We start from the raw sequence: 26,426 nt of genomic DNA, 5'->3' as shown, positions 1-26,426 counted from the left end.
ATGCTTGTAAATCATGAATGGCAATAAAATCATGTACCTCACTTCATTTCTTTCACAGAGTGCCTTAAGAAATCGGGAAAAAATTTTATAATTCGTGATGAAAAATTGCAAAATATTGTACTATACCTTTTCCCCACAGAAAACCAAAATTTTTGTCAAAAATATAATATATTTTTTAAATTATTTATGATACAATTTTCCTTTGTATTACAAAGATTATTATAAAAATATAATTTTTGGTGATTAAATTTTTAAAGCTATATTGTTTAATAATTTTCTAAATTTCGAAACAATCGAGTTACTTAATATGTATTTAGAAGTACCAACTTTAAAATTTTATGTTATATTTTTATTATTATGAACAATTGTGTATGCTAAATTTTACATTTATTTAATAAATTTATGTACATATAATAAGTGTGGTCTTACTTGTTTTTTCATCAGACATAAGAAATCGATTGCTTTGTTTTATGTAAGAAACTAAAATTTAAACCGCTGTAAAGTTTGTGGTAAAGTAAAAAATTTTAATAATAAAACAAAATAAGGAAACTTTCAAAAGGAAAATATGTATGAAAAAAATAAAGTAAAGTAACTTAAAAATAAAACATGAAACTCAGGGAAAAGGGAATAAGAAAAAAACTAAATAATAAATAATACTTAATAAAAAAATACAACCAAAAAAAATAAAAACAAAATCAAAACTTAATAGAAAAATACAACCAAAATAATAAGAATGGTGAGAAAACATAAAAAATAAATTCAAAACGAAAAAAACAAACTTGAACATATTCAGCGGCAGCGGTAAAAATCGCAGATCTATTTCATTGGTAGGCAATACATTGGTTGTAGAGATAACGGTCAAACATTTTATAAGGTCTGTTCGCGTAATTTTCCAGTAAAAATTTGCAGGAGAGTAAGAACAGGGCCCGAATTACAGCATACGTGAACGAGTAAACTCGATCGAAATCTCTCTATTGTGATTCATAATTCACAATAGAGGGATTTGGAACGATATTACTCATTCACGTATGCGGTATTTCCATGGACATTCACTGTCTATGGGTATTTCGGACCCAGGTTTTCATAAAACAGCTAGGGAAAAATACTCCAGGAGAAAATTGCAATTACCAAACTTTCAAAATTTAGCTTGCTTTCACGCACTCTCTCGCTCATTACTGCTGGCAAATAAAGTACGCGAACGACTTTCTGTAACAATTTGTGCAATTTTGCACAAATTTTAAGTATACGAACACACATACAGTTATACTATACATATTTTACAGTATTAATAACAGATAACACTGTTAAATACAAAAAAAATAAACTTACAGAAAAAACAAATTAGCTTTCGAAAGAAGAGGCAAAGACGCTTTTAAATTTGACATTGGTAAGTATCTTAAAATAGGGGGAGATTTTCTGGACTTTTTACAATTTTTGTAAATATCTAGCCTACGATTACTCATAATACATATTTCATTTAAGAGGCTTAAGGTCTGGTAATGCTCTCGTAAATATATCGTAAATGTAGGAAAACGTGTCAGCTGTTTTGTTTTGCTTTATAAAAACGCATGCAAACGATTACCGAACGTCTGTCGACTGTAAACGGAATGTAGAATTCAGTGAAAATTAAATTTTACGTTTCGTTTTCTTGTCAGGTGATCAAATTTGAAGTTTGAAGAAATTTAGAAAACTTCTATTCTCCTATTGTATTTTTCTGTGGAATTTATTACAATTTATTGTTAATAAAGGTTGAATGGGTAGCCCATCATGAAAAGTTGGCCAGTCTGACCTGTTCTGAAAAGTAAATGTTGTGAAAAAAGTGAGACATATGTAATAACAAGAAATTACAAGAAGAGAGTGGGGTAAGCGCCAATGCGGCGTATCCGCTAATCCATGTTAGCACTATGTCCTGAAACTGGGGTATATTCAGGGATTCCACACACTCCTCCACGCACTTCGACCTCACTGTACTAGAGCCCACAGCCTTGAGGGCCGCCATATACACATACTGATTTCGACCCGACACGTGATGATAATAAGCACCACATCAGTTGAAACACTGAACTCCAATTTGTTTTATCTTCATCGGCATTACAAGAAGCTCAGTTGAGAGCTACCGGGCGAGTCCACAGGTTGCGATTAATGGAAGGCTTTTTATACGGAGTAGCTGCAATTGCAGACAATCAGCTGTATCGAAGGGAGAGTCTCCGTGACAGGCTGTGTGGCACTGGCTCTTGCTTAAATACTGAGTGCCGATGATGCTCGATACGACAAGGCGAGTTATTGGCGCCTTTAAATAACCAATGGTCATTTTGTTACCGAGGCGATCGGTGACCGAAACAAGCTATGACGAGAATCGCTACCTCCACATACAAATGTAGCTACAACTGCTTTCGAAAACTGTAAATCCCTTCCCGGAATTTAGTTTGCGCCTGCTGCATAGCCTTCCCTGTAGTGTTGTGTGTGTCGTAGTATAGCCGCAATCCAGTCCCAGTCGGCTGAAACCCTCCTCAGTCTGCCCCACGGCATCCATAGTGTCCAGAAGGGAAACTTGGCCTTATTCTGTCCTCCCGTGGGGCTCAAGGCGTTGACTGTCGACCCATCTCCTCGTTGTTAAATACCCTCTCAATATTCTAGAAAGCCGCCATCGCGTACTCCTTCAGTTGTAGAGACGTTTCAAATTCTCCCATCATTGCGTAGAGGGCCGTCATCTCCGACCTGCCCTTGAGTTATGCCTGAAGTTCTTCGACGTCAGACCCTCTCCCACCTTCAACTCTTTTTTTTTTGTTAAAAAATTTTTTTTTGTTTGATATGTCAAATGCTACGTTATAAGCATAATTGCCTCTTTACATTTACGATACATTTGTTCTACATTTACGGGAGCATAACCAGGCCTTTACTGGGGGATTTACGTCCAGTTTTCGAATATACAAAGCCACCCACAAAACTCCATTTAAGCAAGTCTAAATATAAAGTAGAAAAATATTCGTCATTAAATTCCACTTTTGGTCTGCGAATATACAAAAACCGAAATTCGGAGACCAAAAGTTAAATTTTATGACGAATATTTTTTCTACTATAAATTAAGGCCTGCTTAAATGGAGTTTTGTGGAATTATGAGTAATAGTTTACAAACTTTTGCTGAGTGAGTTAATTATGTCACCCTTTAATTTAACTTTCAAAATGCTGATGTGAACATGACATTGATACACTGAAAAAAATACATAGAAAGGTTTATAATAAAAATTGAGCTCTTACAAAGAAAATTTTATACAATAAACATATTTTGCCTTGTGTAGTATCTGTACCTCTTGTTACATAATATCATTAATTTTTCTTCCTTTCGTTATGAATTAAAACAAACTCTTAGGTAGTAGGTATATAAAAATTAAAATTTCGCCTAGGGCTTTGAAACAAATAATGATGTGAGGATCAATTTTATCTCCTTGGGAGTCATATTCTAGCTACTACATTAAATATTGCTACGATTAAACGGATACATACATATTTACAATAATGACATTTATTATGTGTAGTTGAGAGATGATGAAGATGAAACCCACATATTTAAATAACAACTTCTCTGTGATTGTTAATATTGTGTGCCTAAAATATGAATTCAATGTGCAATTTGAAATCGGGATTTTGTGTATATATCAGGCATTTGGAAACACTGGACTTTTTCTATGATCTTGATAGGTTTTACAATGCTCATGTTCTAACATCTGTAATGAAAAAATTAAAAATTTATATATGTATGTATATATTTTTATGAACAAACACTAGTTTTAATTAAAAATCAAGCAAATCTTAAATATTATTAATGTTGTTAGATGTTTGTGATTTGATAAGATTGTATTGTTAAATTGGGTATTAATTATGGATAACTACCTTCCTTGGAAAACTCAATAAAAAATATTTTATCCGTGTAAGTAAATTTGTGCAAAAACATTTCATTAAGGGTTGTGAATGGTTTCTGTTTTTCTTTAATAAGAACAGCCTCTTTACAGTCCATTCCGAAATTAGTGTTGCTAGGCGATAACTCTTTGTACAAAACTTGTATCGCAGAATACCCTACATATTGGGTTGCCCAAAAAGTAATTGCGGATTTTTCATATAGTCGGCGTTGACAAATTTTTTCAACGGCTTGTGACTCTGTAATTGCATTCTTTCTTCTGTCAGTTATCAGCTGTTACTTTTAGCTTGCTTTAGAAAAAAAGTGTAAAATAGTATATTTAATTAAAGTTCATTCTAATTTTATTAAAAATGCATTTACTTTCTTTTAAAAAATCCGCAATTACTTTTTGGGCAACCCAATATATCGCCAGAATTAGTGGGGATAAACACCAACACCGGCAAACCAGAGTAGTTTTGGCTCAATTACCTTTCGGCAGATGCAGTCGCATCAACTCTTACAGAGCAAGGATTGAAGCCAACGTGCAAGATGTATGTCCCTATTGCAACCACGATACTCGTCGCATTGTTAACTGCCCAGCCAGACCCACTCGACTCAGACCGAGATCCCTGTGGACGCACCCCATCTTAGTCGAAGAGTTTCTGGGTCTTGACACTTAACGGAATCAAGCGGACGAAAGATAGAACACAACAAACAGATACAACAACAATAACAACCAATTAACATGTTTTCTAACGATTCGAACCCAGATTTTCGGGGTCCCAGGCGGTAATGCCTACTTCTGCACCACCAGTGGCAATACGATATCCTTTCCCCTTTATTTATCACGATTGCTAACCGTCCAACTCCCATATTTTAGGCGCAGTGTGTTCGCCCGAAAACCAGCAAAAAATTCTAAGTAATCTTCTACCACAATTACCACCACCAACAATGTGCCCATGAAGCGTAATTATTTCCTGCCCTGAATTCAGCTCTAATTTTTAGTAATTGTGTAGCGGAAGAATATACTAATTCTAACACGAGAACTAATCTTTTGCAAAAAAAAAAAGATTTTAGTGCTGAAACCAGCGCAATTTGGGTGCACTAGTGTGAGCGGGTGCGTCCTTCTCCGCATACCAAGTTGCACTCTGATATGGAAACATTCATCCTTATTCCCGTTGTCGAAGGCGAATATCACATTTCGTGGTATGCTGTAACTTATTCGCCTTCGACAGTTTGATAATAGAAAAATATTGTGGTAAATAAAAAAAAGTAAAAAGACGTAAGCCACCTTTCATCATAATCCGGTGAAAAATTCATGATGCATGTCCCCATAGTAGCTATATCGAAATATGGTCCGATTTGGACCAAATTTGACACGGACATTGAGTGGTCTAATAAGTACAAGTCGTTTTTTAATTTTGTAGAACAAATAGTGGTTTTTTGGAAGCCATATCCAAATATAGACCGATCTGAACCATATACGATACGGACGTCGAAAAGCCTAATATAAGTCACTGTTTCAAATATCAGCGAAATCGGATAATAAATGTGCCTTTTATGGGGCCAAGAGAGAGATTGGTCTATATGGCAGAAATATCGAAATCTAAACCAATCTGGGCCAAATATTGGGTTACCCAAAAAGTAATTGCGAATTTTTTAAAAGAAAGTAAATGCATTTTTAAAAGACTTAGAATGAACTTTAATCAAATATACTTTTTTACACTTTTTTTCTAAAGCAAGCTAAAAGTAACAGCTGATAACTGACAGAAGAAAGAATGCAATTACAGAGTCACAAGCTGTGAAAAAATTTGTCAACGCCGACTATATGAAAAATCCGCAATTACTTTTTGGGCAGCCCAATAGAAGAGGAATGTCAAAGGGCCATATACAACGCACTGTCCGACATTTCAGCGAAATCGGACAATAAATGCGCCTTTTATGGGCCCAAAATCTTAAATCGAGAGATCGGTCTATATGGCAGCTATATCCAAATCTAGACCGAACTACAGAAAGTTTTCGAAGAGCCTAACGCAAATCATTTTCCCAAAATTCGGACAATAAATGCGCCTTCTATGGGGTTTGAACCCTTTTGAACCTTAAATCGAGAGATCTGTCTATATGGCAGATATATATATATATGTCAAAGAGCCTAACACAACTCACTGTCCCAAATTTTTGTAAAATCCCTTTTTATGCCCCTAATATGGGCCCAAAGCCTTAAATCGAGAGATCTGTCTATATGGCAGCTATATCCAAATCTGAACCGATATGGGCCAAATTGAAGAAGGATGTCGACTGGCCAAACACAACTCACTGTCCCAAATTTCAGCAAAATCGGATAATACATGTGTCTTTTATGGGCCCAAGACCCTAAATCGGCGGATCGGTCTATATGACAGATGACATTTCAGCCAAATTGGATAAAAATTGTGCCCTCTAGGACTCACTTAGTCAAATCAGGTGATCAATTTGTATGGCGGATATATCAGGTTATAGACTGAATTAGACGATACAGTTATTGGTTGTCATAGCCAAATCCGATAAGAATTGCGCCCTCTAGAAGCTCAAGAAGTCAACACCCAAGATCGGTTTATATGGCAGCTACATCAGGTTATGGACTGATTTTAAGCATACTTGACACAGTTGTTGGATGTTATACCAAAACGACCCAAGATCGGTTTATATGGCAGCTATATCAAAACATGGACCAATATGGCCCATTTACAATCCCAACTGAAAGTTAGCGTGCTTTCGACGGACGGACGCACATGGCTAGATTGACTTTAAATATCATGACGATCAAGAATATATATACTTTATGGGGTCTTAGACGAATATTTCGCGATGTTACAAACGGAATGACGATGATGATGATGTTTCCATTTAGTTATTGAATTGCCAAGCTAATTTCAATTTACTAAGTAGCTGAACTTTTAATTCAACTTCTTTATACTAATTTTTGTTTTATGGTTAAATCTTTTGACAACGCAACTATAGTTGAGCTGAATCCATAATCGATCCATTAGCACACCACAAGGCGTTGAATGACTAGCATTTCCCTTAAAGAAGCTGCCGAAAATTCAGCAATTTTGTTTTGCTAAGAAAATGCAGAAGAATACCTCAAAGAAAAAAAGGTAAGGGAAAGCAACTCTCACGGTTAGAGTGCCTCCAACAAGCCACTTCTAGCCCGTATACTACCTAACCTAAAGCTCGTATTGTGTGTGCCAAAAAGCAAAGATAAAAATAAAAAAAATAAATCAAGAACAAACCTTAACATCATAGGTTCTGGGCCATCGCCAGGAGTTTTTGTTTTTTTTTTATTTTTTAATCGACCCGAGTAAAATTGTTCGAAATCTCATTATTTTGAGTTATGTAATTCTTTATTGAACGAGAATTTTTGAAATTTAGTAACGCGAATGCTTGAATCGGTCGTAATCCATATCCCCGGTACGGGATAACTGTGAGTACAGGCTGGAACTTTGAGGTCCGATCTGTGTGATGTTCATCGTTGTCACGAGAAGCTTAGCTGCGAGCTTCTGGGAACGTTCACACGTTCCACTATTCGCAGAATGTTCTATTCGGAGTAGACAAAACAGTAGTCGCGAACAATCATCGGTATCGAGCGGAGAGTCTCAGTGAGAGGCCGGACGGCACCGGGTCTTGCTTAAATACTGAGCCCCTATGATGCTCGATATGACAGGGCCCAATAAGGGCACCTTTTAGTAACATGTTTTCCTGGCGATCGGTTCTTTGGACCGGAACGAGCTTGCTCACCTATAGGAGCTTGGCAAGGATTGCCACCTCCACATGAAAATGTGGATACATCAACAACATAATTTATATAAAAAAAATTAACATTTAAAGTTGTAGAAAAGGGGTACAACATGAAATTGCATTCGATATGAAAGCGCACTCGATCTCACATGCGGTAACTCGGCCCTAAACTGAACACTAATCGTTTTCTCTGCGAATATTTGTTACACATGTTTTAAGCTTGAAAAGATATTAGTCCACTTACCTATGGTTGTCCACGAATGTTGTGTACTTCTTCAGATATATGAGAAATATAGATATATCCAAGTTGTCGTTGACAGTTATGCTGTTATAACATGATTAGAAATGTTCCCAAAAAATCGTTGCTGGGTTATAAATTTACTGAATTTACAACCGCGAACCGTGCAGTGACTCCTTTTTGCAATATGAAAGAAAATCATATAAAGTTTTTAAACCCATTACGTTATTTTATAAATTTATACAATTCAGTGCAGAAATGGAAATTTCTACAACAAATTTGCCCGTTGGCAACGCAACTAAAGTTGGCTTGTAATCCCTAATCGATCCAATCAAACCCACATAAACTCAGCTGATCTTAAATAACAAAGTGTTGGGAATTTTCGGCTGTGACAAGAAAATTGTCTCGAAGAATATCTACCAATTGATAAGCTTCAACTCTGCCACACAGGCGAATCGAATATATACATACATACAGTGGCACAGAAAAGTCTACATATACCATTAAAAAATCGAGTTTTACAAAACGCAATTTTTATAAGGAAAGTCTACATATCCCATTAAAAAATCGAGTTTTATAAAACTCAATTTTTATAAGAAAAAGTTTTTCTGCCATATATCGAATGTTGCTAAATGGTCATTTACGAAAAGATATGTAGACTTAGCTTCTCCACTGTATATGTATATAATATACATACCCCCTGTCCATTTCGTCCATTTGAGAACTTTCGGCTGTGACAAGTGGCACAGAAAAGTCTTCATATACCATTAAAAAATCGAGTTTTATAAAACGCAATTTTTATAAGAAAATTCTACATATCCCATTAAAAAATCGAGTTTTTTAAAACTCAATTTTTATAAGAAAAAGGTTTTCTGCCATATATCGAATGTTGCTAAATGGTCATTTACGAAAAGATATGTAGACTTAGCTGCTTCACTGTATATGTATATACTAACATACCCCCTGTCCATTTCGCTACCCCGTTTCAGTAGTAATATAGTTTTAGTGTAAGACATCAGAAAACCCAAGTATTTACTTAGTTTAGGAAGCTATGAAGGCTTGACCATCCGTAAAGAAACAATACACTTTTTACCACTTTGGTAAAAATTCGTTATTTTTCCTATGAGTTACTACGAGTTTCAAAAAATCTTCATATAGCCCGATATATCTCGTAAAGGTGAACCTGCATCCCAAATAACTGAGCTAACCGTAATGAAAGTACTATTCTGTACGTTTTAGTTCATAAATGTACGAATTAACCTGTATATACTACCAAGGTGTACCGCATCCCAATTTTGAGCGATTTAGCTCAATTCATTCTGTAGCTTTTAGTACCTAAATATACGGTTTTGAAAAAATCTTCTGGTCGCACAATATATTGTCATGGTATGGCTGCATAAAAAATTTCATAGTTCAGGCTCAATCAGCAAAGAAAGTACCAATTGGTACCAATTACTTCACAATATTTAAATTTTGATAGCTATTTCGCTTTTTGGTACTAAAATGAATGACGTTTGTAAAAATCATGTAGTCACCCATCATATATTTCTTAGTTGGGCCTACATGCTAAATATCAGAGATTTAGCTTTATCTGTACAGAAAGTACCAAATGGTACCAATTGCAGTACTAAAAGTACGTTTTATCCTGTTTTCAGTAACATATTAAAATATTTTTCTTTCTTCTCTCATTATTTTGCAATAGCTGTCTTTTATCCCAAACATCGTGGTTTTAGCTCGATCATATCGCCCTGCCCAAAGTTCACCTTTTCGTACCATTTTGGCCCTTTTTAGTATATGTATTTTTGAAGATCTACAATAGCTCTATCCAAACGTCCTGTGCACAGTCAACCAATTTGGTAAATTTTTACCGTTTTTGGTACTTAAATGTACAAATGTCCAAAAACGCATTCAAAGCTCTGGCTCAATTTATAAGGAAAGTACCAAATGGAACCTCAATAGAAGTATTTGTATAGGTTGCCATAATGTATCTTACGTCAAAAATTCAAAGCTCAGATCTTATTTTTTGAGACTCTTTTTAATTTGAACACAAATACTTCCTCATATTTCTTGGCCTTTCGGTTTGCCCCTTGTAAACTGTCACACTTTTCGTAGTATTTAGTACCAAAACGTACGAATTTCCAAAAATCACGGCTTATATCGTCCCTACAATCCAGGACCGATATTTGTACAACATTTCATGATTCTAGCTTCAGCCGTTTGGGCTGGTCAGTGATCAGTCAGTCAGCCAATCACGCGTCTCTTTATATATAGAGAAGATATTGCTCGAAAACATGCTAATAGACTAAATATTGCAAGTAACGATTTCTGTTGAAGTTATGAGGACGTAAAGGAAGAGAAAAGTATAAAATATCTGCTGTGTTCATGTCTTGCACTCTACATATTTTCTCTGAACATTCCATTAAGGAACAGGGGATACTTCTCTCATACCGAAGAGTGCAGTACAATTCCTTTGGACCGGAACGAGCTTGCTCACCTACAGGTGCTTGACGAGGATCGCCACCTCCATATAAAATATGTCTACAACAACAACTTGGTAAAGAAGTTTTAACATGGTTGGATACCTTATAAATATCGCCAGCATTTTTAAGGGTACATATAAACAAACAACGGAGCAATCGAACGAGATCTCGAACAAACAATACTCGATATCGATTCGAGTGATTCAAAAAAAATTTACAATTCGATTGAAAAATCTCAAAATCGAATACTGTGATAATGTCCCTGAATTGGCTTGCTGGGCCATACACTCACTGGGAAGAGTTTCTCCTTGATCCAACTGGTTCCCAACTATTACTTGCCTATACTTCTTTTTGTCTTGCTTATTGGGTTCCGTTTTATGTTGTTTTTGCTAACATGTAACATACAGAGATGTGTCGCCACTGCGTTTCTTCATCTTCTTTTTCTGTTTTATCTCTCTCTCTGGGCAAGCACAACAACCTAGGTTCTTCAGATTGGGAAATCCCTTGCCCTCTAACCTAAGCTACCCTAAACACAGATAAAAACTAGAATTTGATGCTTTAAGAGCTAACTTTCCACTCACTAATTCAACTTTGTAAAACTTCTCTAAAGAAATCCTAGGGTTCTTTTGCTTTTTGCGAGATTTCAGCTTTGTAAAAGTTCTCTAAAGAAACCTCTTGTTCTCAGCCAACAAATGGAGCTCCGTTAACATTTGGCTAAAACTATAATTGGGCTGCACTTATTAATGACACAGAAGTCTTTTCACTCTTTCTTAATATTAGAATGTTTTTGAACTTTTACGCACTCTCAAAGATTTTCCAATTGGATCACTGGTTTTATATTTTGATGCTTAATACAATTGCGGGATCTTATTTCGTTATGGTGTACAACATTTTGCACGGAAAATTTAATAAAGGGATTCTTAAAAACAGACCCTTCATCTTTTGATCTTATGAAATCACTTACACTGTTATATAAATTCAAAATTTAGTTAATATTAGTTTTTGCAATATGCCTAAAAACTGGAGTTAGTTTTAGAAAACAAAATAATCTATGTACTATTTAAATCGAAATAAAATTTAATGTTACAAACGTGGTCACATGTTAAAAATTATCCAAATGCTGACGTATTAAAAAAAAAAACGTTTACACAAAAAAATATATAATTATAAGGACAATTAAGAGACAATAATTGTAAACGTATACAAACTCAAAACTGTTAAAAACTAAACATTGATTAATTAATTTTAACATATAGTAACTTATATATTGTAACTCATGTTAGGACTACCAATGCCCTCTTATGCCACAAATCTTTCTATTCAATGTGCCTCTTAAGAATTATAAAGAAAGTGACAGGAGAGCAAGCTTTTTAAAAAATTAAATTAAAATTAATTATTAAAAAAAAATGTGTAAATATTTGTACCATGATTATAAAATGATTATAAACGAACATAAACTAAAAATTAAAATTTTAACACGAACTGCGGCTACAAGTATCATGGTGATGATACTTCATCTAAAGAGAAAATACCCGAGTCGTGATCATCTCCTTGTCTGGGCATTTTCTCTATAGGTTGCAACATTATACGCATATTGTTAAGATTTACTTCGGGATTTAGAGCAGCCTGCTGCTGGGCCTGTCTACTTGTAGTAGGCACATCAGTAAGTGGTGGTAGGTACTCTTGACTAAGTATTAGATATTCTTTTGTGTTATGGTTTGTTGGTGTACTTGCTGTCACTTCTTTGAATTTCTTTTCCCTAAGATGAGATGGCGCACTGCAGCTGGAGGGGCGTTTAGATGGAGTTGCGTCTTTCGATTTAGTTTGCAGCTTAACTAACGGTTCATCATCGTCCTCGTCATCATCAACATCTTCGTGCACCATTTGCTCCTTCTTCTTCTTTGCGTTCTTAGGTTTCGTCACTAACTCCTCGTTGGTTGCATTTTGTTTTCGCTTTTTATCACTTATCATTCCAATATTATCCTCTATGGCAACAGTATGGCGTTTTGTACTCAATAGTTTAAGTCCTATATCGGACCACGATGAAGGACTCTCGCTCGATTGGTTTTTAACCGATATGTTTAGATTGCCTTGATTGGCCAATAATAGGGTGGAGAGGAAATATCGTGATACATATGACTTATCCTTTTCATCCATTATATCACCAAATGTTGCTAAGTTATCTGCTGTGTCATTGGTTTGTATTGTTTCTATGATTTCAGTTCCCAAATTGAAAACATCGAAATGATGGCGTTCCCTAGATTTGGCCAAAATTGGTCTTAAATGTTCGTGCCATTGTTGAATCTGTAAATGGGAAAATGAAAACAAAAAGTAAACAATAAAATGGCGATTTTCACATTACCAAAAATGTTATGTACAAGAATGGACAAAATACAAAAAATTGTGTATAATGCAAAGAAAAATTGTCATGTTAAATTATCTTCGCTCATCCATGTGTGCTGTTGGATTCAAATTTAAAATCAGTGATAGAGTATTTCATTATGAGTCTGGACAGCGTATCGCAGAGCAACACCACTTATTTGAGAAGTTTTACGCGGCTAAATATCTCAGTTAATAGTCCTGAGCCTATAAACACCGCTGAACATTTTTTTGATAGTCCCTCCAGGTTTCAAACCCTGGCGTTCTATGTACAGCTTCAATGTATGCAACAAACTTATACTTTCATAGTGCATCCCTGTTTCCAGCTGCCAGGTTTGCAGCTGCTTTCGTAGTTAAGGCCACAAGATCAAAAGATTTATGGTTATAAATGTCTAAATTGTAAATTAAAATGTAAAAAAGGAACAAAATGAGAAAAAAATTTAAATTCCAAACCAACCATTTGACTTCCTAGTGGGTTTGGACAATTCCATCAGCTAGGTAAGTGAGCCAAACTTCTTAATTCAACCATGACAATTCGTTTAGGCAACCAAATAAGAGTCAAACACGGCTCAGTTATTAAGGATTTTCTCATGTGTGCAAGACCATAGAAATCATATGGCAGTTATCCATAGAATCCACAAACTTGTCATCGAGCTGATTTATAAAGTCGACGTTAAAGTTGTTTTATTTACTCATTAAGCGGATTTTTTCACTTATATTTTATGAAGAAAAATGCTTACTAAGCGATTTGGCTTATCCACGTCTATTATTGCCGATTATTAATGACATAATTGCTAAGCGTGTAAAATAGGCTAATTTATACAAAGTAAAGGCACTCGCCCAACAACAACGAATCAACTATACGACCCTGTGGGGATGGTGGCGCAAATTCCCATTAGGCTGTCAAATTTCTGTTCACTCCCACCAGGTTCTCAAACTGCTAAAACGTTAAAAATGTAAAAAAAGCAGAATGTGCTCAAACTTTAAAATCTTTAATTAAACCATTGGACGTTTTAGTGGCATAAGAAACAACTTTTAAATTGAAATATTCAGAAAAATCAGTTGGGCTTGTGACTCTACCTTCTTAATTGTACCATGGATCTGACATCTTAGTACCGTTAAATGTGTTCGGAGCTCTAGCTCAATCCGCAAAGAATGTAGTAAATGGTACTAATAATAACAATAAACTTATTTTTGTATTTTGAAAACGATAGCCGCAGACGCTTATTTTCATTATCATTATTTTAACCCTTTAAAGCTCTTTAGCAACTTTTATTTCCAAATGTTGTTTTTTTTTTTTGCAATTAAATGGCGACAATAAGCGATTTTAAAAAATATTTCTTTTGTATAAAGTCCGAAACGTAATTTCCAGGGAGCACCAATTACCAAGGATGATATGCAGAGAGTACACTTAATATAGGACAATTAGCTTAATTTATAACATAATTTGCACGAGCATACATGTTAAATAAATAATTAACCGTTACACTCACTGAGTGGTATATTTAATTACCAAGTAGCAGTAGTAGTAGTGATGGTGTTTATTGAGTCTTCTTATTTTCGATTTCATTGGAATGTATTGCATATCGGTTATCGATTACTTTAAAACAAACAAACTTAGAACTATTGTTTTTTCGTTCTAGTACACGATGAATTGGTCTACTCGCTACATGCTAACATGATTGTATGTACATATATGAATGAGAATCAAAACAAATGATTGAATTTAAAGGCTTGCTCCAGGTCTTTGCTGTTACTTACTGAGCACTATGGTCTGTGAAATAATAAACTTATAACTAAATAACTAAAAAAATACCATAAAATACTAAATGGAAGTGGAGTAGTGCAATGCGTGCTAAGCGTGCGTTTGCTCGTCCACGAAGTGTCCATCTCACGTCACCGGTGCACGAATAACGTCTTCGTTACCTTTGTACAGTTCTACTTTTGTACCGCACAGCGTTACAGTTGTGATCCTAAAAGTCATTTTGACCATTTTTTGAAACCTAACCTTTTTAATCAATACCCACTCTTTTTTGATTTTTTTTTAATTTTTGCTTGAATTCTTCTTTGTTTAAACTTCTTGTGCCGTGCAACGAGGTAGCGTTGCCTATTACATTTCGCTGTCAAATCTACTAACATGTTCGCATGCGATTCGTTTGCCAATTTATCAAAATCAACTGATTTTATAAGGAAAAACACAGGTGAATTGCACGGTGGTAGCCAGGATGCTTGAGCTGGCAAACTATCGATAATAGCAACATTCGATATTTTCGATAGTTTTAATAATAAATATCGATACTATCGTTTATTTCCCATCGGCTATATTTAAAACGAAAATGAGAATTAAATATCAGGAGATCGATTTAAATAGAAGCAATATCAATAAACAGACCAAATAAAACCAAGGTTAATAAAGTCAGTTGGTAGTCATGCGAGAAATCATTGCATAATATGTTAGCCTAATCGGATGAAAATTCCTCTATAGGCGCAATGTATCTTAAAGGATACATTCAGTGTCGAAGCAATGCAATGTTTAGATTTCCAAAAAATTAAATTTTTTGCGACAGTATTCATCGGACAAATATCTATCGATATACAGTAAAAAAAATTAAATATCGATAGTGCCATCGATATTTTGCCAGCTCTACAGGATGCACTTATTGGATCATGAGAACAGATGAGTAAATTTTTCGTTAGGGATAGATTTTTGTTGTTGTACTAATGACGCTACCTCGTTCGTTCCAACTTAGGACGAAAAGTCGACATTTATCAAAATGGCAAAAGTCAAATTTTCGAATTCTTATTAAAAAAAGTTGACTTTTCAACTTTCCAAAAAGTAGACGATTCGACTTTTTGTCGAAAATTGGCAAAATTTTCGTAAATTTTTGCCATCAAGATATAATTATTTCTTTCATACAGAGGATGTATTAAGAATACTTTTAAATGCAAAATTGGCGCATTTTTATATCAAACCACCCCGATATCTCAAGCTCCAGTAAGTGAGCAAGCTCATTTCAGTCCAAAGAACCGATCGCCGCGGAAACCTTGTGGCCGTTGGTTATTTAAAGGCGCCAATAACTTATCTTATGCAAGAGCCGGTGCCGCCCGACCTCTCACTGAGACTCTCCGCCCGATACCACTGATTGTCCGCGACTGCCGTTGAGCTCCTCCGTTTGGAGCATTTGGAGCATAGATCGGAGCTCAAAGTTCCAGCCTGTGTGGTGCTAACAGCTATCCCGTGTACATTAGTTGTTCACGCCCATAACTTGGACACAACCTGCACATTCACCAGGTTTATTCTGATGGCTGATGGCAGTCCTCTGGCCCCTCCGGGTCAAATCCCTTAGACAGAGAGGCCACGTCCGCACTCACGTCCCAATGCCCCAAATTTGCATCAAGCTGGTATAGCGTTTTGCTCAATGCTTCTTAGACTACGGAGCCACTGAGCCATTTTTGTTGCGTATATCCCGAACCTCAATAGTCCGTGTCTTTTCCCGAAACGGTACAAACCAGATAGAAATATAAACCTGTAACTATATGAGACCGGCCTTGTTTGGCTTAGTTATAGAAGCAATAAATTTAAAATAAATTAAGTTTGATTTCTCCAGCCAGTAAGTGACGCAATACTTGAGTTGTGGGTAAATCGGTCATCATTAAGTTATAGTACCTAAAGTAACCAATTACACAAATAGGCAATTGATATCCTGGGTGCATGGTAGAGAATATTCAACACATCCCAATGTTACGCCTATACATATATACATTAAATAAGATTTTATTTACCTTTGTTTTAGTCCCATGTAGATTTAAATCAATTAAGTCGTTGTCTTGCTGACAATTAGCATCGACGACTCCAGAGTTCTGCCCTTCTATGGCTAATGAATCAGATATACTTTTTTGATTGAGGGTGTGATTGGAAGCGTTATTATCTGCAGGTATTTGATCATCTAATGTAATTTCCTTTACAAAAAGACTTTCTATTTGTGGGCCTTTTTCCAACGTGTGGTCCTGTACAAGAGATTCATTGACAATATTGTCCTCCCCGCTAAGATTCGTGGCATTCTCCAGGGAATTTTCCTCTGACGGCTTGTTCAAAGTTTCCTCATTGCTTACGGCAGAATTCTTTTCTAGAGTAGTTACTTCGCTAACACCATCTGCTGAAGCATCATTCGCAACTGTTTCATGATTTAGCTCCTCTAACTTTGAATTTTGTTCCGTCGTCTTTTCTATTGTATTCGAATCGATCACTTTAACGCTGATTGTGGTTTCTGTTTCTGTTAGTCCCTCTGTTATTGATTCTTTTAAGCCTCCTTGAATTTCGGCCTCCAGGGCACTCCTTATGGAATCTGGCAAGTCATTTAAGATATCCTCAGTTGTTTGTTTTTCTGCATTTTCTACATTGGTCAACTCTGCATTTAAGTTTAACTTGCACTTGTTTACATCGGTTAAGTTTTCTTCAAAGATAATTTCAAGAGGTTCTTTTTCAGGGGTTAATAATGCTCCTTCCACACCAACACCAGAATCTCTACTTAAACGGTGTGGACTGATGGTCACTTTATTTGGTTCATCTTCGTTGAAGCCAAGAAACTCACTACAAATGGTGTCCTCATCATGCATAACTTCATCATCTGTAAAGCCACAGAAATCCGATTGATGGCCCGGACTATTTGGCGGAGTGTCCATGATGCCCGACATATCTGTATTGTTCAGAGCATATAACAGCATTTTTTTGCCCATACGATACTCCCTGGCCGGTGGTTTTATCCTTGTAGGTTTTAAGCAGCGCTAAGAGTTTCATTGGATCATTATTCACAGCACACTTGTTGGAATGTATAATCTTACCGCTTTCAAATATAAATCCATTTCAGGTCCCAGTTTGAAAAGAATCTTTCTTCTTAATAGTTTCGGTGGTAAATGAAAAATGTTTAGCACAATTGGATGCTCTCTAGGTTGTTGTATCACAGGTACTTTATAGGTCTCTTGAGAAAATTCCTCCATCACACCATCTTTTGATCCAAGCGCCCTCCGCATATCATCATCCATGTAAATGATCATATCTTTATTATTTGATACCCCAGACACTGCTGGTGACAGCATTTGCAGGTCACCTTCGAAGACGTCAGACAAATGGACGCCTTCGTCGTCGGTAGCAGAAATTTGTAACTGCAGACGTTCCGATGGTTCTGCAATGAAAAAAAAAATACTTGAGTTTATAGACGTGGAAACAATTACTGAGGCCTTTGGAAAATGTAGAAACAACTGTCTAATATGGTTCTGGCAATAAACGGATAAAAACTAAAATATAAGTTATGTAAGTTTTGCATATTTATTCTTGTAACAGGGTACCAGTGTCTCGATCTGCCTAGGTTACATGCACGAAAACTCCAGTTAAAATGAAATGTTTAACCAAACTTTTTTTGTGTTTTCTTGCGAAATTCTGTTTGACATTCTGCTCTTGCACAAATACTGAGTGCCTAGATGTTCGATATGACAAGGCGAGTTATTGGCGCCTTTACATAACCAATGGCCACCCTGTTCCTACGGCGATTGGTCCTTTGGACCGGAACGAGTTTGCTCACCTACAGGAGCATGACGAGGATCGCCACCTCCACATACAAATGTGGCTACAACAAAAACAACAACAACAAATTAAGAATAATGCCCATATATATCTATGCAAAAGTGTTAAGTTTTTATAACGCATGCAATCAAGTTGGTAATGGAAAGAAGTAAAATCAAAAGCATTAATTGTTGAATCAAATAAAAAAAGAGTATCACCATCAATAAAAAGATTGTGTTTGCTATCCTATTCAGTGGGCAGAGATAAGAAGCCATAGGCAAGATGCGGGAGCCCAGTTTACATTTTGTATCATAGTAGGCACTCAAATTTTGAATGCTGCGATATAATGAGTGTTTTTTAATATTTTTTTAAATTTTTACAAACAATTTTGGAGACTTTTATTTCCTTTAACAATCTCTTCCGGCAACCCAAAATACTAATAGCTAGGACTTTTCGTAAATCACACAAAAGGAGACAAAAAAATACATGAATGTTAAACCAAAATGCTCACCGTTTTCATTTTCCTCCATCACATGAATTTCCAATTCTATGAAACCACCATCTTTCTCTATTGGCACTACATCTGTTGAACTTTGATTTGGAAGAATTGTCGCTTCGGGAACTTTATCGTCAACCAGACATTCCGCTAGGCCCTTATCGCCGTTAACGTGCTGTAACGCAAGTTCTTCGACTGTTCCATTTACTAAACTAGAGGTATTTGTTTCAGTTTCTGTAGTTTTTTCCTTTTCATTTAAAATTGTGGATTTTTCAGCATCTACATGACTTGCTACTTCAACTACATTAGCCTCCTTTAAACCAGTCGCGTTTTCAATGACTCCATTGTCCCCAACAATTTCCATAATGTTTTCATTGGCTGCTTTATTGTCATTAGCATTTATAGTTCCACTATCAGAAGTGCCTTCAATATTTTCTGAAGAGGTTGCCACTGTGTCGAAATTTGCAAGTGTCGAATTTTTTTCAGTTGCTTCTGCCTGTGCTTTAATATCAGAGTTTGTCACACCATTTTCATTACCTTCACGCAAAACAGATTCCTTATCAGCCTCGTTTGTTAACAATGATTTGTCTGTCACATTAACTTCGGCGGATGTTCCATTGGATACATTTATTTGGTCTGATATACTCAATTGTTGCTCTGTATTTGACTCATTACTCAGATTTGTTTGGTCCAATAAGCTTTCTCCAAGTGCGGAATCGTTCGATTGATTTTGTGTTGAATTTTGCAAATTATCTCGAGGCGCAGTTTCAACAAGTGATGCATTATTTTTTAAAGCAGTTTCCTGGCAATTGCTTTCGTTTCGAGATGTATTAAAGGAGCTTTCCAAAAAACTTGTTCCCATGCCTGAATCATTTATACTTGAAGTGTCATTTGCAATTGTTGTATTTAAGATTCCCAATTCTTGGTTCCTAATGATATCTAAAGGCACATTTTTTAGTTTTTTCGGAGGTTCCCATTGTTTGGTTGGATCAATTTCCAATTGTAATACATGATTCTCTAAGTCTATATATTTCTGTACATATTCTTCCGATGAAGCTGGCCACTCTTGATTTCTATGATAGAAGCCATCGATTGTTCCCTCCTCGGCTTCCTCTTGGGCATCTATGTAATCTTTGACTTTATAATGTAAACGGAAGTTAATATCGGGAACTAGAGTGTTGTAACGATGTTCAACGTGATATGTAAATAATTTGTAGTTTCTCTTTGTATCGACTTCCTCATCGTTTTCCAGATCATATATTGTGGCATGCAACCAAGTTGCAGGATGTAATTGCTGTTCGACTTCTACATTGCGGGGTAAGGACTTGATTTTGGTGGGGGTTTTGGGAAGAGAGAAACGCTTTTCCTGTGTCATCTTTTTGATTTTTTTCGGCTCCAATTGCACTTCATAAGGATCGGTGGGAGCATCAAGAGCTCGTTTTCGGCCTCTTTTAGGTTTTGCAGCAGACGCTGATGCTTTTTCCTCTGCTTCTTTTTCATTTCTGCAAAATAAAATACAAATTTATTTATGTATTACTGTATTCAAAAATGATAAGTCGCAAAACTGCGTATACAATATCCAGTTATATGAACATGACACAAACTAACAACTAAAAACTACTGCAAGGCAGGCTGTATGTTTAAGCGACTTAAGCTAAAACAGCAGCTTTAGCCACACTGAACATGGCTATGTACTATTGTGAATGGTTACACAATAGATGTAAGAGAAGGCGTGCATATTCATCGAATTAATAAATTTGTTGCCGTAAAACAAATAAACACACAAAATCAAATAAAGTAATTACTTTTTATATTGAGAATCTAGGCGCTTTATTAATATCAGGGCATCCCTACGTTTTGCAGGGGACAGGGCCACTGCGTGGCTTCAAGTTACATTATCGGAGCCTTATTCTCGCATCCGCTGTCGAGAAAGTTTTTGTTCGAATATTAATTCCGTTCCGTAAGTACAAATTGGATCATGGATTACGATCGTCATTTGTCAAAAAGTTATCGATTTCGGAGAAGAAAATTCGATACGCCGAGCATATTTTGTCATCCCAAAGACAAACAAAGCAAATGGAGGTTGTTAAGGAAAGTTATTACAACTAAAAAAAATAAATAAAACACCTTCTAAACAATATGCAATTGTTTTTTAACGCCACGTTACTATTTTCACTATTAATTGCTATATTATGTGAAAGAGGACAAACAAATATGTAGATTACGCCGCCTCTAGCACAGCCAACGGTGATTGTTTGTTTTTTCGGGGCAGGCATAAGGAGAACAACAGCCAAAGTACAATTGGATAAACTCAGAACCTTTTCCTTGAAAAAGTATCCTGCTGTCTTAAATTTAGAGGTTAAATGATACAACTTTTGATTTGGTCATGTTTGTAGATAATTTACTTTGCCGAATTTGGCTCAAGTACAAAGTTAATTTTTGTCCAATTCTCGCACATTTCCGTTATATGCTTCGAACAACATTAATCGATAACGGATGCCATAATCCAAAAAATACGAAATTCAATCGTAATAAATCGATTGCGGATGCGAGAATTAGGACCCTGAATAAAATGAAATGAAAATGAATATTCACTTTCTGGGCCAAGTGTCCTGGACCACCCCAACCCTTCACAGTTTATTTTTGTCGACCATGGCAAAATGGATCTCGAAGAAAAGTTATTTGAGAGTAGAGCCAAGCGTCTATATATCCGTAATATACACCAAAACATTTCCTATATTGTAAAATGAGTAGCGGAGAGAGCCCAGTGCAGGTAGTTGATAATATATTATAGTTGAAAATATTTTGATGAAATTGTCTACAAAAGTTAATTATTAGAAATAAAATTTTGAAACAAATTTTGATCAAAAATACAATATTAATTTTTCAAACTATATTGCAAAGCTCAATCATAAGGGGCCACCTCCTCCAAGTCCGAACGGCGAGCCCCAGTACGACACCTCTTTGTGGAGAAGTTTTTGCACGGCTGCCATACCAAATGTTTCTCACAAATGCTGAAAATTTTTTCAGATATTCTTGCCAGGATTCGAACCCATTAGTCAGCGTCATAGAAGGACACGCTGAACTCAGCGCTTTAAAATTTGATCTTCAAAAATTAAATTTCGAAAAATATTTCTACGGAAACAAAATCTATTTATATAATAGATCTATTTATATAATAGATTTTGTTTCCGTAGAAATATTTTTCGAAATTTAATTTTTGAAGATCAAATTTTAAAGCGCTGAGTTCAGCGTGTCCTCCTATGACGCTGACTAATGGGTTCGAATCCTGGCAAGAATATCTGAAAAAATTTTCAGCATTTGTGAGGAACATTTGGTATGGCAGCCGTGCAAAAACTTCTCCACAAAGAGGTGTCGTACTGGGGCTCGCCGTTCGGACTTGGAGGAGGTGGCCCCTTATGATTGAGCTTTGCAATATAGTTTGAAAAATTAATATTGTATTTTTGATCAAAATTTGTTTCAAAATTTTATTTCTAATAATTAACTTTTGTAGACAATTTCATCAAAATATTTTCAACTAAAGACTCAAAAATGGCTGTACCGATTTGCGTGAAATTTTCAAAAAGCACCCCAAACGGACATGTAAGCCGATCGGGACAATATGGGATATAAACGAAAAGTACTTAGTGGTCGATTACAAAACCTATATAAAAATTTGAGGTCTATTCCTAGGCGGGTCGCTTTACCCCGCTCTACCTCGGATTTAAGAGGACAAATGGCATGCCTTGATAACCAGCATGATTGAGGGATACCAAAGCGGAAATTTTGTTTATTCTTGGAACCCGTTTAAATGACAATGACGCCAAAATAATTAAATATTATAGTAATGATAGTGAAAAACCAAATAGACAATTTTTTACCATTGAAAAGAAGCGGGCTCAAAGGTAAAAGTTTGATGCCAGCATCAGATCATAAGCCGTAAGAATCGAAATTCAGATTATGCCATTAATTCAAAGAAGTCATTGGCTATAGCACTGGAAGGGCCACTATAAGCTGGAAATACCAAAACGACACTAAAGATTTCCTATGTAAACATTGGAGGCTTCTTTCTTTAAAAGGGTAATATACAAATGACCACCAAATGTTGCACACTGAACTGATAAATATAGCTAATAAGCAAAAGGTGAAGTGAAATGAAATAAATAGATCTGGAGATGAATAAATTTGAATTTGCATTCAAATTTGTATTTTGCAAGTCATTACAAATGTGGCATACAAATCTAAAATTAATATATGTTTCGCCCTATTTAGACCAATCTAGCATCTGTAAGAAGTCCAAAAAAAATCACTGGGGCAATTTTGAAAATACATATAACAATTTTAAACTAAACATATACAAGATAATTTTTTTTTTATAAAATAAAAACCACACCCTCCACATCATATAGGTATACTAACACCCTCTCACTGAAATTAAGAAAATAAACAAAAAAAAATATAACAACACAAATGTTTGGGTGCAACAACAAAACCCATACAAAATTGATAAATGATAAGTCTAAAATGCCGGTAAACTTATACTCACTGTTCTTTTTCTTGCTGAATTTCCTGATCGGCATTTGATAATGTCAATATTTGTCTTTCCACTAGACTCTGGACATAGTCTACTCGCTTTGAGTAGATTTTTGAGGAGTTTACAAGTAAAAGACCAGCTTCATTTAAAATTAAGTCCCTATTGATGCCAAGCCTCTCAAATAAATCCAAATACTGAAAACAGGAAAATATAGTTAATTAGAACTGTTGGAGGACTTTAAATGCCCAAGCACTTACATATCTTAATGATATATTAAAATCTGTTGCAAATTCAGCATGATCCGATAATTCGATTAACAATAAAACTATATTTTTCTGAGATGGTTCTTCCTCCACTGTGCGTATAAGTTTTGATACCTTTGAGTTGGGATGTTTATCTGCAGCCCGCAAAATATCATTCAATAAAAAATTATCTGTCAAATAAAATAGAAGTTTGGCATTAAATATGAAGGAATTAATTACACATATAACATCATCGCCGACCTACTGCAAATTATCTATGTGGTCGCTAGAGATTAACATCTAGCACAGAAAATATTGTTCATATTTTTGCCTTTTCTATCAATTGTCTATCTTAATGGCATAAAGCAAAAATATATTAACAACATTTTAACTACTGGATGTTTATCTTTAATTTATGAGGTACTAAGAGATATTATGTTTAAATAACAATAGAGCTTGACGAGGATCGCCACCTCACATGCAAATGTATACAACAACACCAACACCAACAACAACAACAAAGCCCGGCAAAGTGTTCCCAACTGTTTTTTCAATAGTTTCTAGCATTCCGCATTGAATGCACAACATGTTTGGGTAGATTGTAGCCTGCTAATAAACTCGCTTAAGCATATTTTGAACATTTTGATGGCAGGAACAAATCTCTTGCATATGAAAGAGTGCAGATCACTACAATTTAAAGCATATCCTGGGATTATTTTGTTGAGAGCCCTTGTGGGCATAACCAGTTTCATTTATATTTTATAATTAGGATTACGAGGCGGAATATTCAGTTTCAAGCAACATTTCCTAGTGGTAGGGGAAACACACTAGCTCACTATATTACACCTGGGTTCTTGAGTGTGTATGTGTGTTGTAGTATTGTGCATTTGTTGGAACTGTACCCATATTAATTAACTCACCCATTTTGTTATTGTAAATAATCCTTTTTTTAATTTTATAATTGTATAAATTATTCCCGCGCGCGCTTAAAAATACACTTTTATCTTGTTATCATTTGCCTTTCCTCTCTTCATTTTTATTTTTTTAAGTAATTGAAAATGGTTCTCATCATTTTCTATGTTCCTCGTTGGCTCTCATGCGTGGTTGGGGGAACGATACCAATTAAATTTTCTCGGTCCATTATGTATCGAAAATCCGAAGATTATTAGATCATTTTATATACAATTTAACCGTTTAACTCGCGCTAATATTATTCATTTACAATTATCAGTTCATAATTATGAATTATTCTTCATATTTATTTTTGTTCCGATTTCTGTTTCTGTTTTGATCTCTGTTATTTTTTCATTTCCACTTCTTTACTCGCTAAGCTATACTCGTTATATAGGAACGTGTCCAAAAGCAATTCTACTAGGCAAGCGATAAAATGGCGGTATTTTCGATAACTCATAATCGATAAGTCCAAAATATGGCGCAATAAGGTAATGGGCCTTTTACATGTTGTGATAGCTTGTTGTTTCACAGGCAGTTAGAAATTGTGATTAAAAAAAATTTGAAATAAATTGATTAACAATTTTTTTTAAAGCATGATTTTCAAAAACCAATCATATATGTATTTTCTACAAAATCAATATATTAATTTAGATGTTTTTCACCAAAGTGTAGTCAAGCTTAATAACCATGAGGATTATGTTGAGCGGAAATATTTGATTATTGAAAAGAAATTGTCTGATCAACATATTCTTGGACAAAGACGTAGCAGCCATTGATAAAACACCGTTTACACTTCTCATTAAATCCGGATTAAAGGCTCTCGTCAGCTGATTTGCGTATGTTTTTCCTGTCTCTATATATTAAACAGGAACTATTGTAATAATTAACCCATTAGCGCCCGAATTCCATTGTCTGATTTTTATAAAATTTCGTATTTTAATTATTTAGGGCATTTATATAAAAATAGTAATTTTTTCAATTTTTTTTTGTTGAAAATTTAAAAAAATTAATATACGGTTTGAAAGGGTAATGTAAAGCGGCGCTTAAATATATTCTTATAGAGTGTGCCATTATACACCCACTTAAAAAATGTAAATAGGTTAAGTTGGGTTAAAGGACATGCGCCTGCCAACCGCTTCACAGAGACCGAAAAGTCTTACCAACTAGAGATCCGCCTGTCAGCCACCTAAGGCCCCTGCGAAAGTCCGGGGGGGGGGGGGGGGGGGTTTGGGGGGGGGGGTTTAATGTCTATAGAGAGCTTAGGGACAAATAGAGCTGTAATCCTACGCCTTCTCCAAGCAATCGCGGGGCATTAGCATAGCCGATGCTCGACCGTTTCTAACTCTCTCCATACGCAAAGATCCTCCTCGTCCCGAGCCTATCGCGATATCAGCAATCTAACAACGCATGGGCTGTTTAGGACATTAATCAGCAAAGGTTGTGCTTCCTCGCGAGACCTCGCGGTGCGACACCTCATTAGGGCGAAGTTTTTACATGACATAGTACCTCACAAATGTCACCAGCATTAAGAGGGAGTAACCATCGCTGAAATTAGTTTTTAATGTTCTTGCCAGGATTCGGACCCAGGCGTTCTGCGTCATAGGCGGACATACTAACCTCTGCGTTGGCCTCAAAAAGTCTAAGCAATTCAATAATTCCTAGGAACTCAACAAACGCCCATGTCCCCATCCAGCTTGGACCCATAGTGTAAATAGATGGGCCCGAGAGAGCGGTAGCTCCACACCATCCAGGACCAGTCCCCCCAACTATCCATACGTCCTCCTTCAGATAAACGACAGCACATATGCCTTATAGGGCTTTATGCCAAGCCCATAAATAAAATCCACTCCCTAGCTCAGGGCTAGATTAGG

General features: G+C 35.7%; 1 protein-coding gene across 2 annotated transcripts; it reads right to left on the bottom strand.

The window, feature by feature from the left end:
* Positions 1 to 428: 428 nt before the first annotated feature.
* LOC106090997 (uncharacterized) lies at positions 429 to 24,923 on the bottom strand. Of its 2 annotated transcripts, XM_059362534.1 has the most exons (8): positions 24,522 to 24,923; positions 23,617 to 23,792; positions 23,372 to 23,553; positions 18,841 to 20,327; positions 17,612 to 17,952; positions 16,553 to 17,554; positions 11,999 to 12,694; positions 429 to 3,725 (listed from the first exon to the last, which is right to left on the bottom strand). In XM_059362534.1, the coding sequence occupies exons 1-8, from the start codon at positions 24,523 to 24,525 to the stop codon at positions 3,657 to 3,659; spliced, it is 3,957 nt and encodes a 1,318-aa protein (XP_059218517.1). In that variant the 5' UTR covers positions 24,526 to 24,923; the 3' UTR covers positions 429 to 3,656. The 2 variants fall into 2 exon arrangements, with proteins under 2 accessions (XP_059218517.1, XP_013112830.2); XM_013257376.2 differs by lacking the exon at positions 429 to 3,725 and having other exon boundaries at positions 11,203 to 12,694.
* Positions 24,924 to 26,426: the final 1,503 nt, after the last annotated feature.

Source organism: Stomoxys calcitrans, chromosome 2 (assembly GCF_963082655.1).
Source record: "Stomoxys calcitrans chromosome 2, idStoCalc2.1, whole genome shotgun sequence".
Lineage (NCBI taxonomy): Eukaryota > Metazoa > Arthropoda > Insecta > Diptera > Muscidae > Stomoxys > Stomoxys calcitrans.
Note: the sequence above shows the minus strand (reverse complement) of the source record. Positions and strands in the feature narration are given on the sequence as shown.

What these genes read in the sequence shown, in the direction of transcription:
- LOC106090997 (XM_013257376.2), bottom strand. An exon ending in TTAATATATCATTAAGATAT is followed by an intron (nt 23,554 to 23,616) that starts GTAAGTGCTTGG and finishes TCCTGTTTTCAG; the next exon opens with TATTTGGATTTATTTGAGAG. An exon ending in GATGGAGGAAAATGAAAACG is followed by an intron (nt 17,953 to 18,840) that starts GTGAGCATTTTG and finishes TTTTCATTGCAG; the next exon opens with AACCATCGGAACGTCTGCAG.